This window comes from Dermacentor albipictus, chromosome 1 (assembly GCF_038994185.2).
Source record: "Dermacentor albipictus isolate Rhodes 1998 colony chromosome 1, USDA_Dalb.pri_finalv2, whole genome shotgun sequence".
Taxonomy (NCBI): domain Eukaryota; kingdom Metazoa; phylum Arthropoda; class Arachnida; order Ixodida; family Ixodidae; genus Dermacentor; species Dermacentor albipictus.
In genome coordinates, this window is record NC_091821.1 from 314068217 (window position 1) to 314080854 (window position 12638).

The window sequence follows — 12638 nt, forward strand, 5'->3', positions numbered from 1 at the left end:
CTCAAATCGACAAAAGCAGGTAATATTGCTGTAACCAAGTCTATTCTACTTCGCTGCTGGCGTAAATTATCGGCAATGGCTTAATTGTGTTGCTGCCAAAAATTTATACCCGCAGCAAAGTAAAATACACTTGGTTACTGCAATATTAGCTGTTTTGTCTGTTTGAGCTTTGCGCCACCAGGTGGCAGCACCATGCAAGACGCTCTAGTTACATGCGTTTCCCCGCAGGCCGGCTGAGGCCGGTGAACAATAGAAGGCAGCATCCACGTGACCCTGCGTTCCCGGATGTTGGTTCCCTAAGTTGGTTTCCAGTTGTCCCTATGGGGCCACTGAATACCTAGTGTGTCACGTGATTGGGGAGGTTATACAACAACCCTAGTGCGTGCAATGACGCAAAACCACGTGCATCCAAATGCCGCCTCTCCGCTTCGGAATGGCGCACGTATGTGATCGAGCTGCCATCGGCGATGACGATCGTCGCTGCGAATTTTGCAGCAAACTATTCATACAGGGGAAGAACATGCTGCAACACATCAGGAACGTTCACAGAATGGCCGTGGGTGTCAAGAAATTGATGAAATGCGACGTATGTGGGACTTCCCTGCTTACAATGGAGAAGTATTCGGTGCACCAGATCACTGCGCACAACTTCGAGGCTGACTACGTGCACCTGTGTTCCGGAACAATAAGGGTGAGGAACAGTTTTATTAAGTTTATTCTCAGTCATCGTGAGCAAATGACGTTTAAACGCAATATTATATGTCGGACTTTTTTAAATTTCTTGTGCGCAGTGTGCCTCCAAAAGCAGCTAGTTGTTTATACCTTGCGGGCCTTTGTTTTTTCTTTCTGCATCTGTTTCGCGAAGAGCAGCTTTTGCGCAGGTGCCCAATTTATTTCGTTGGGGTATGTTGAACTTTGTATCCTCGTTAAATATAATTTGTTTGTTTTGTATGGTCATGTGTGCGCGCACCCAGCGATGCGCTACATGACGTACGTTTGGCATGGTCTGCTTTCCTGCACAGCAAGTGGAGTGAAATTTGACGTTTGTACATCTTTTTTTCTTTTTTTTAAGCGACAGGAGTAAGCTGTTCTGCGTTCTGACGTTGCTCTGTGCCACATGCGTGCGTGGCCTAGTCTTCGCCTCAATCACGTTGCAATGCGGCAGAGACGCAGAACCGGGACCATACTTGAATTTGCGGATGTCGCCGGGATGGTTTCCCAGCGTATTGTTGGCAAACTCTTTATTAGTACATTTCATAGAATAGAGCGAAATGTGACGCTCGCGCACCCCCCCCCCCCTTCTTTTTTTTTTTTTTCTTGAACGAGAGGAGGGATTTGCTCTGCGTTCTGACGTACGTTGCTCTGCGCTACTTGCGTGTGTGGTGCAGTCTTCGCCTCAGTGCAGGCCGCAATAGGTCCGAATGCAGACGACGTATGTCCAGGACCACACTTGCAATTGCGGCTGTCAGCGGCTTGCTCTCCCGGCGTACTTTGGGAAAATTCTTTAGTAGTACCACAGTCCTTCAATTGAAGGACTCTGGTTGTAGATTTCATAAAATAGAGCCAAATTTGACGCACGCGCAATCGTTTTTTCTTTAAGAGTGTGTTAGGAGGCTACTTGGTAAGACATCTTTTTGTGAACTTAAACTGCGCTTGGCAAAAGACACCAATGTCGAAGAAGACGGGACGAACGCAGACTAGCAACTGGTTTATTGAAATCACACATAATGCTGCCTCCTCGAACCAGGCGCATGCCCAAGCCAGATCATAACCGCGTGACGATGGAACACTCCCTCGCCAAGCCCCTATCTACAGTAAAAAAAATCAAGCTCTTCTTGAAAAGAAGGAGCTTTTCAAGAAGAAACTGAGAGAAGGGATTCACACTGCTCTGGGCCGTAGCTTGCACCACGTGCTCTCAGTTTGTCTTTGTCTTATCGTAACAGCATTGCTGTGAATGTACAGTCTGATTCAATATTGAGGAAGGAGTGAGCATAGATCATGCTTAAGTTTCATATTTGTTTCTTATTAAAACAAAACTAATATGATAAATTTTTTGAAGTTATGGCGCATTGCATATTTGAAATTCAATTTTAACAGAAATTTGAGCAATATCAAGGGTGACCTCATGACACAGTCGAGTTGAAGGTGAGGGAGTAAAATAAATGCTACATTACCCGTGTACAAAGCCTTCAAAGTGATTATTTTTGTTTGCATCTCTCTCCACAAAGTACTTGTCACCATCTAATGCTATTTTGTGCTTTTATTACAGAATTTCATGAATGGAAAGCAGAAGAAGAGGGTAGCAAAAACTGCTGGTTCATTTTGCCCAGGGACTCCAAAAAGCTGGCCAGTGGAGAGACAAGGATCCACTATTACTGTAATAGATCAGGCGAGGCAAGGAAAAAGGAAGGTCATAGTGACCGTCGGGAGAAAAGTCAGGGGAGCTGTAGGTCTGGTAAGATATGTCTTTCATTTATTACCGTCACAATGGACAACACTCAGAGTCCGACACCTGAAGGCACCACCATAAAAGTCAGGTATCAAAGAAACCATTATGGTCATAAACCAGAAATTCAGCACTTGAGAATGAGTGACAAGGAAAAGGCCAGTGTAGCAGATAACCTAGAAAGGGGTGTGCCCATGAAAACCATACTAAAGCGAATAAGAACATCTGTGGCATCCAAGCTGAGGCCAGTGCACTTGGCAGAGTGCTCAACCCTGCATAACATCAAACAGCAGTTTAACATTGCTGCTCCTGAACGTTGTCACACTAATGACGCTGTCAGTGTAGACACGTGGGTGCTTGTAATGAAAGAAAAAGGTGAAACACTTGTCTGCCTGTACAAGGCACAAGGTGCAGTGGACCCAAGTGGTACATTTTCTTCAGCAGACTTTGCTCTTGTTCTGATGACAGAGCCTCAGAAGGAGCTACTAGAAAAATTGGGCCCTGCAGGGACTCTGTGTCTTGACTCCACACATGGAACTACAGAGTACCAGTTTGAGCTGACCGCTCTTCTGGTGCTAGATAAAAAAGGATCAGGTGTAGCTATAGCTTATTTCATCTGCAACCAGATGAACAAGCAAACTTTGACAGCATTCTTCAAATCTCTGGAGTCGGCCATGGCCCAAAAAGTGGCCGCTAAGACATTGATATCTGATGATGCCTCGCAATTCTACAAAGCATGGTCCAGGGTCATAGGTGCCGCAAAACAGAAACTTCTCTGTGCCTGGCATGTGGATAACAACTGGCGTAAGAAGACACTCGAGTGTGTAGAGAAACAGCTAAGGCCACATGTTTACCATAGTGTGTGGCTACTCTTAGAGTTCCTCGCGGAAAAGGCATTTGAAGATTATTTTAAGCAATTCCTTTCTAGTGAGGAAGAAAAACTGAGGGACTTCCTCAAGTACTTCAAAGACCACTATGCAGTTAGGCCACAAGAGTGGGCCTATCGCTTTAGGACTAGAGCAGCTGTCAACACTAACATGCACCTTGAGAGCAAGCACAGGACGTTAAAACATACTATGCTGGAGAGAAAACAGAATAAGCATGGTGACAAACTAATTTCTGCCCTCATGGACTTGACAAATCATTTTTTAATGAAAAGGGCTAGCCAGATGATGAAAGGGGCAAAGGGTAAGGAGCTGAGAACAATTCAGAAGAACGACAGGTCTGGCATTGAAATGGCAGCTTGTGCCAAAATAAATGAAGATGGCATATGGACTGTGCCATTTCAATCTATTAAAGGGCTCTCATATAAAGTGTCAAAAGTGAAAGATGGTGCTTGCTGTCCTTTGAGGTGCAAGGAATGCGCAGTGTGTGTGCAAGCACAGTCACTGTGTGGTCATCACTAATCCAACTAGCAGCAACAAGGCCCATGAGAGCTCACCCAAAGAAGCATGTGAGGCAAGTCGGGCATTGCACATTGTACAGAGTATAACAAAGCTGGAAGCAGCCAAAGCAGTGTCAAGCTCAACACTCTTAAGAGCAAAAATGGACTCAGTCAGACAGGCAATATCAGATGGTGAAGTCTCTGAGGGTGTGGCTGAGAAGGCAAACAATTTGTTTGAGCCAGTTTTCATGCTTGTGGAAAGTGAAAGTGACCCAAAAAGAAAGATGCCAGACCATTCAAATGAACCAGCCAACAAAAAAGTTGTGCACCTGTTAAGATTTCACTCTACAAAAACCCCTAGATTGTCGCAGCCATCATCTAGCCTTTCAAGGCCCACTGAAGCTCGAAAGGAAGTCCTTAAATAACAGCTTAGGGACAGCAACATAGAAACTGAAGAGATAACCACGTCAGCAGGGCACGATTACTGGTAACAAGCCTCCAGTGCAGTTAGGAAGAGAGAAGTGGTGCAGTAGTGCTGTGCTGTCATGCCTTATAGAAGCAGGTTGAGGGCTTGCATATAAACAAATCATGACATGTGGTCTCTGATGATTAGCCCGTCTGTTTTTGTCTGTGGTGTGCAGCCATATGTCACAGCTGGATGGTATGTGTGTTAGAGCACGAGAGATGCCTCCATGCTTGTTGTATGAGCTGCTGCTAAGTATTCTGTGAAAATAGGTACAGACCCAGTGGTTATCTCTGGTATGTGGCAGCTGTTGGATAGTAGTGTGTTCGAGCACGCCTCCATGCTTGTCATATGAGCCGCTGGTATGTCTGTACATAGATGTAAGGAAGCGCATTGGACGGTTTGTAGTGTTTCAGTGTGCAAAAGCCTCCAATGTGTTTTGCTACTTATAAATTTGTGTAAACACTCAGTAGTGCAGTAGTCATGATGTTGCACTGCTGAGCTCAAGCCTGCGGGTTCAATCCCAGCAAAGGTGGCTGCATTTCAGTGGTGGTGAAATGAAAAAAAAAAAGCATGTAGTTGAATTCAAGTGCACATCACAGAACCCAAGGTGGTCAAAATAATACTGAGTCCCGCACTGTGGCATGCCTCATAATTCTATCTAGATGTTGTGTTCCATGTGATGTTCTTTATTGCCCATTTGAATAAACTTTTATTTTTCAGATTACCAAAATAGAGGGTATATGCAGTGGTGTTGTGTGCAGTCTGGATAAGTTGCTCTGGTCATGAGCACTCAATGAAAACTTCTGCATATTTGGCTGCAGCAGACAGTGTCATAATGATAGTAAAGACTATGCAGAAAGCTTTAGGCCACTCTACATATCAGATCAGTTTTATATTGCATCCTTTATGGTGCTTATGGTGGCAGAATAATAATTGGCAATGCTTCCTTACACATTTAATATTTTTCTTTTGGAAGAGCAACCTTGGAAGAATAATCTACAACAATGCTCCTACCTTCTCTTTCACTGTCTCCCCATTTCTTTTCTACACTTCAACTTCATTCTACGCACTATCTTATTCTCCTCTTCATCCTACATTGACGGTGTGGGAAAGTGAGCTAAGCGTGCATAAAGATTGCTGTGCAGAACTTAATTGCAGCACTGACGAAGACAAATCTTTGTCAAAAGGTTCATTACAGCTACATTCCCCCTCCAAACACTGTTTATCACTTCAAGCCTTCATATTCCTGTGAGCTTTTGTCTTGTTTAACAGTTGTAACAGTCATACTATTTATTACTATCAATAGCCAGCATACATTTAGCACTGCAAAGTGCTGTTTAGAAGACGTGTGAGTTTCTACTTCCCTTATGATAAACACTCCAGACATTCAGTCTCTAATTTATGAAAATCTTTCAAACATTGCCAGTGATGACCACCATATGGGTTAATGTCGGCATGGGACTGAGGCTTTCCCGCAAAAAGAACAGTTATGTTTTGCTCATATCATGTGACTGACAGTTTCTGCTGTAATTTTTGCACTTGTCAACTGCACTGTGAAGAGTTCGTTTCTGTGAATATGTGCTGGCCTGATTCTTCTTAATCACGCATTTCAGATCTTGTGCTGTGAGATGAGGAGGTGTAAAATAAAAACACCGTGTAGATTTCACAATGCCTTTAAGAAACCACGCAAAGCTTGGAGATGAAGCATTACATGCAACTTGAACCAAGTGTCTGGACACAGCAAGTGAAAGTTGTTTTGTCATGAGTGAGGGTGTCGGCGTTACTTGTAACTGCCTTTAAATAAAAGTTTGTTTCAAAACAGTGGCTCAACTCTGTGTTCCCCTGGTAAAAAACAAAACCATTGAAATTTGCAATTCTCTTTTTAAACATAATTGACCAATATGAATAAAAAAAAACTTTATGAATCAAGATATAAGCTTGCCATACCATGGAAACACTTGAAACTCCTTTTGAGAAGCTTACTCATACGCGAACACATTATAGCAATTATTTTCAATCGTATACCCACAATTTGCCTCGTCACCATGTCAAGTTTCAAGGCAGATTTTTTTTTAGACTCCAGGAAGCCGTATGCTGAATTCTATCCATTGTTTACTGCATTGCATTTGATTTTCTATAACAAATAAAATCGAATTCTCAAATAATAACAAATAAATGAATTGATTGCACCGACGCTCACGTTATAATTATATGCTATTATTATTGACTAGTCTTTTATATATATTCTTGGAGGGTGGGGGCTGCACTGGTGGCGTTCCACGAATTTGCGCCGCGTGTTTGTGCGGGTAAACTTAAGCGCAGAATTTTTTTTTTGCGCGTTATGAAAACAATGCACTGCAGGTATTTTAATTAATGCAACGAGCTGTATGAAATATCAGTCAAGGGGTTGGAAACATCGCTATAGAGAATCCCGACTATTTTATTTTGCGTGTGTGTATTTGGAGTTGATGCACAGTTTTCTTTATTTACTTATTTTGGCTACATTGCGCCAATTGCGCTTCCATAGAATAAAGAAACGCGCTTCCGCGCGCTTGCCGACTCGATCGCAAGGGGACAGCCTGATCAACATCAATATCAGCAGCAATGGCGGATTTGCGCTTGCCGTGGCGCTTGCGAAGTTTTCAATAGTTTTCGCCTTATAAGTGATTCTTTTGCTATTTTAACGTGTGGAGGTTCATTGTACGTTTGTTTTTTCAAGTTTGGCATGTGTTTTAACACATGTGAAGGTGTAGTCTTTTCTTCTTCAGCGGATATATGTACAAGACCCCGTTCACCGTCTATCAGGTAAGATTGTACGTATGCTACACGCAAGCGTAGTGCTTCATTAAGCCACAGTGCACTACAAAGTTAAGCATGAACGGTACACAAAATTCACAAGTTCTAAGTATTGCCAAGAACAACCATTGATTGGCGAAGTTCTCACAGGTGTTGCAGAAGTTGTTGGGCGCGGCAGTGCTGAACGTAGCGTTAGCGGCTTAAATCGTGTTTTTTTACTAGTAACAACGTGTCACTATTTCATATTATTGGCGGCGTCTCCAGGACACCAAATCGGTAACGGGGACACCAGAGCTAGAACCCGGACTGGTCCATGGGTTGGGGCTCGCCGAGGCCTGCGCGTGCTAGTAGTATATCTATGATGCCCGTAGGCTGTGTGTAAGTCGTACTTCCCGAATTTTCTGACGCATTTTAAGATCAGCTGTCCGCTTTCGCGGACAAGAAAGCAGGAGTCGGGGTGGTCCGTGGGTTGGGGCAACATAACCTGCTTCCAGTTTGGGACCGCCCTGCTTCCAGTCTAATGCTCTCCTGAGGCCTCTGTTTGCCGGTTACATGTGCCCTCCTGGAGCAGTACTTGTAAATGAATCCGATCTATAGTCGCAACGAAAAAAGCGCCCCGCGACTTCTACAACACCAGTCAGAACCTTGCCCATTGGTTTACCTATGTGTGGCCGCAAATACCTGAAACTCAATGCCAGTTCAACATATTTGTTGGCAAGGGTGTCAGGTCGTTTCTTTGTGTGGAATCGGCCTTTTCTCAATTCTTAAGAATTTAACTGGAATGCACCTGACCAGTGCTGCTCTGTGGTGCTTGCCACCAATCCCTTGGACAGGGAAGACATGAGTATCCCTGTGCATACACTTTATACGCAGTAGTGTGACCGCTTCCTTTGGGAAACTACCACGTTAGCGATATTGTGAGCGCAATGTGGCTTTCCTTCATCTTCCTCATCCGTACGTAGTGTGTCGCTTCTTCCTCGCCATAGCTCTAGCTCGGCACGAATAAAGCGGTTCCTTAGAAGTGCTGGGGTTCTGCATACCAAGGGCATATAAGGTAACAGTGCTTGTGCCTTTAATATGTCGCATTCGATCATTTTGAGACGTGGTGGTGTTCATGCGTTAGCACAATTCCAGGACATCCACAATGTAAGAGGTACATGATTCTCTAATTGTATACTCTCTCCAGGCCTTTCTCACAACCTCAGCACAAGTAGTGGGAGCATAAAAAAACTGACAAAGCTGGTGCATGAATGTTGCCCAGTCAGAAAGATCTGGCTCTTGGATCAAAGCCAATTTTTTTTTTACATTGTAGAGCCAGACGGGCATGCTTTGAAGTTTCTAAGAACTGTCCCACCATTGCTGACTCTGTTGTACATTTATCAAACCACTTGATTCTCACCAAGCTCAAGCTATGGTGACAAAGACGCGCCACATGCTTTACAGTCACATATTGCACTCGCAATACATCTGTTATGCCAGTTTGCCGAAATGAGCATGCACAGTAGTGACGAATTCACTATGCGTGCACAGGGATTTGCCTTTCCTGTCCTATGGGCTGTTGGCAAGCATCACAATGCTACACTCGTCAGGTACACCTCAGCTTTCAGTATGTTTACATTCGGTTGCATGAACATGGAGGGAGTGCGTTCGCTGTAATCAGTACCACACATTTTGCTAATGTAGGCTTGAGTGGCTTTCCCATGTCTCCACTAAATAGTCGGAATACTTCCATGCATGATAGAATGATGAGCATTTAACCTCCAGACATGCAGCAGTCTTTATACCACTGCAAGGCAGAAGCAGCCTTCTCACCATGTTCACGGTCAAATAAATCCCATTATTAAGGCATTTTATGGGCCTCCCAAACCGCCTGCACCACCTGAATGATGTGACTTGTTGTTGCACCTGGCTGTTCATTTCATTTGGCATCCTCTGTTCGCACATATTCGTTTCCAATAATTCAAGAAAATTGCAGGGCTGGTTCGCAATCTTTTCTGTTTTCTTTATTTTTTTATGGCCTTGTAAAACTGAGAAACGATAATGAAAAAAAGAAACAAAGGCTGCCTTCCTGTTCACCAGTGAAAGCATTGTTGTTTAGAAAGAGGCGCAGAAAAAGATGTATATGCATGTCGGACAGCCTGCACAAGGTTTTATCTTTGTCTCTTCAAACATTGCGTACCTGCGTCAGTGGACTCGCTGTTCTGTAGCATTATCCCTGGCAGCGGAAGCACTGTCCCAGAGCTCTAAAGAGTCATCGGAAGCACAGTGCTAAACCTTCATCCTTGAAATGTGAAGAACGTCACTGGACAGGACGAGAGATGACAAGGTGAGACTGATTGGGGCAATGTTGTGGTGATGGGTGCCACCTGGTTGAGCGCACAGTATGGTCCCCTGTCCTGAGAAAAGCTTTTCTGGGAGCTCTACACAGTGGAAAGGGGACCAGAGAAGTACAAGTGCACCAGGGGAGAAATGAAAGTCGCATTGTGAAGCATGGTACTGTCATTTCTGGTTGCTTCATGACGCAGTAATGATAGTCGCAGCACAATATTTTCAATTTATTCTGGCAACTCATGATATGCAAGTGAATGCTGCTTACTCTGATCATGTGGCTGCGTTTCAGTGCTTGGATATTTAAGGCCACGTTGCAAAATGCACAAGAGATTTATAATCGACTTCGTATACACAGAAAATACAAGAACAGTTCTAATAGCACTGAAAAGACAGAGCATTCATGGCGTCGTTCAAGCTCAGTGTCCGTGAGCGTGCACAAGAACTAGTCACAAGAACTGATGTTATGACTGGCCTGTGTGGTCAACGATTTGTGTCGCGCCACCAAAGCAACAGCGAAAGGCTGGACCCTTTAGATACGCCGAGCCGCCTGCAACCGTTGGAAAACGCCTAGGAGGCCCCAATAGCAATAAGACCTTATCATTTGTGCAGGCATTTTCGCCTTCTTACCCACGGCTTGCACAACACCCTGATGTCTGCTTAGTCTCCACAGTGTTGTCTCCCTTCAGCAAGTGGGACGATTAAGCTTCGTGTGTGCATTCGTTATTTCTCTTTGTCCTCGGCAGGGAAGATGCCAGCGTTGTGTGCGTGTGTGTGTGTGTATGCGCATGTCAGTGCCTTTCCTTCTGAGCCAGTGGGGGTTAGAAAATTAGTTGAACACTTCCATGTATCGAGCGGCAGCCGCCAGCGTGGAGAGCGTTTTCTCTCTCCTTTTCTTGAGCGAGGGTATTCCAAACACTATAAAGGACGTCTTCGCTAATGGACTTCAGCCTTCAGTTTTTGAGCAAACTAGCATGTCTGTCGCTCACCATCGGGAAACTTGCAGAGTTGACCACTCCGTAACAATGTGAAGTAAACATTCATTGCTACTCGTTGAATTGTTGCCGTATCTCCTGCCTGGCCCCCTTGGCACTCATGAGCCGCTGCAAAATGCAGTCAGCGGCACGATCCGACAACCAATGGTAAGCTCCAGACCACCAAGCCCATGCTACTTCCACAGTCTTGGGTTCCCATCTTTAATACGGAGCAGCAACAAAAAAAGAATTGACATCTGTGAATAAGGTATGCGGATGTGGGCTGCTTCCCTTGAACATAGGAGGCAAATGCCTTCAGGAAGTTCAGTTGCACTTTGTTATATGAAAAGGCATCTCACCAAGATTGGAAGTTGCAAACCGACAAGTGCAGTGCATAGATCACACACTAACAATCCTGTCTCCAAATTATCAAAATGATGCACAGTGGGAAAACAACTGAAATTTTAAACAAAAGCCATCATGGTCTCAACGAAGCCCTGCTTCAGCCAGAGTCAAGGTTACATGCACAAATGTCTCTATGTAAAACGTGCTGCCTGCAATATCACCAACCATGGCACGTGACTTTCGTAAGCCAACCAATGTTAAATGCCATCCCTGGATATGTGCCCCACAGCAAAAAAGGAAGAGAAGAAAAAAAGGAAAGAAAAGACGGCTCGTAAGCGAGTATGACGTGAACCCTTGGCTCCGTCATGGGGGAAGATGAAGAAGGAAGATCACTAGGAGGCAAAGGGGCTGAGTGCCGTCACTTTTAGCACTCGCGTCCTGGCAGCGTGAAAATGCAACATTTCAATTTCTTCCATTTCCTTTAATAATGAACTAATTAGAAATATTTGTTTGAGGAAATGCTCCCTTGACGGCATCTTACAACTTCCAATGTACCTATAACTAAAATTTGCCATGGTGCTTAATGAGAGGCGCTTTTCAGCCCAAATTAGATCCTGCAGGCTATAGTACTGTATGGAAAATATGGTACATGGAACTGTAAAATTTAATTTTCCACAGCAATTTCTACCTGTGCAGTTGGAGTTGGCTTTGTCATAGCATAGATATGAGGACCGTGAAACAACCTTTATTCCCTAAAGATCCTGTCCTGTAGTATATTTGAGCATTTACATAAAGGCATGGAGACCCTCAGTGTGTTGCAATCTAAGTGGCAGCATATAGGTGGTGTGTGCTGCCTGTAGAGATGCCACTGTAACCCATCTATGTATTGGCGGATTTCTGAATTGTGGATGGGAGAAGGCTCATGGCTGCTCTGCCTTTGCACCAAGCACTGCAGAGCACAGTGCTACAATTTTCTGTTTGTGCAGTTCGAAGAAAATTATTCCTGCAGTGGCAGTGACTACACAGAAAATGCACCCTACGAGAGTGGACAGAGTTCCAATGTGACTGTGGTTTGAAATGGTCCAGCCCCTGTGTATACAAGCACCGATTTTCCCAGACAAGTGTGACAGTGCCTGGCTTTGAATGCAGTGTGCTGCTTCATAAATATTGCAGTTGCCCAGCACTAAGCTGCCTGGATTATGTGGTTGCCATAATGACTTCTCTGTACCCGTGGGACAAATATTTGCACTCGAAATAGCGACAGCAGCCATGCATTTCCTGCTGACATAGAATTAGGTTCCACAATGTCATCTGATGTATGCACATGCTGTGATGTGGTTGGTGTGGCCATGCTCTTTTTTCCTCCCTTCAAGTATGCTGGTAAACTGCCACTAGTTACAGATGTCTGCAAGGAGTGCACACTGTGTGAGTGCTGCACATGAATTGAAATTACGATCACCACAGTGATGATAAAGGACACATTGAAAGGTAATCTGACAACACTTATCAAGACTGTCTACAAGTTTTCTGTGAGAGATTTCCTCAGGGTTGACAAAAACCATCTTAGGGACCATTTAATGGGGTGTAACCGCCCACATTATGAGATGAAAGAAAAGGAAGCCATTAGGATTTCTCTGGTGGTGCAAGGTGCTCAAATAGATGGCTTTGATTGCAGTAGACATAAATATTATCATTCTTTCTGTCTGGGCGCATAACTTCTTTGCCAACCTCTCTGTCATCTCTGTAGCACATTAATTTAGGATAGTAACTCCACTCTGACGCAGGAGATAAAAGTGCATGCCAGACATGCTGACCACACTGACTTGGAGAGTGCCACTTTCTTAAATGTGGCAAAAGTCTGTGTTTTGGGCGAAATAAGAGCTCATAGGCAATTTTTAT

The 12638-nt window shown here is 44.2% G+C and overlaps 1 protein-coding gene across 1 annotated transcript; it reads left to right on the forward strand.

Moving 5' to 3' along the window:
* Nucleotides 1-341: 341 nt before the first annotated feature.
* LOC139054508 (uncharacterized) lies at nucleotides 342-6120 on the forward strand. The gene is made up of 2 exons (XM_070531578.1): nucleotides 342-691; nucleotides 2270-6120. Exon 2 carries the CDS (start codon nucleotides 2488-2490, stop codon nucleotides 3850-3852), a length of 1365 nt encoding a protein of 454 aa, XP_070387679.1. The 5' UTR covers nucleotides 342-691; nucleotides 2270-2487; the 3' UTR covers nucleotides 3853-6120.
* The last annotated feature ends 6518 nt before the right edge of the window (nucleotides 6121-12638 follow it).

Excerpts from the sequence above, each read along its gene's own strand:
- LOC139054508 (XM_070531578.1), top strand. The coding sequence starts at position 2,488 with ATGGACAACACTCAGAGTCCGACACCTGAAGGCACCACCATAAAAGTC.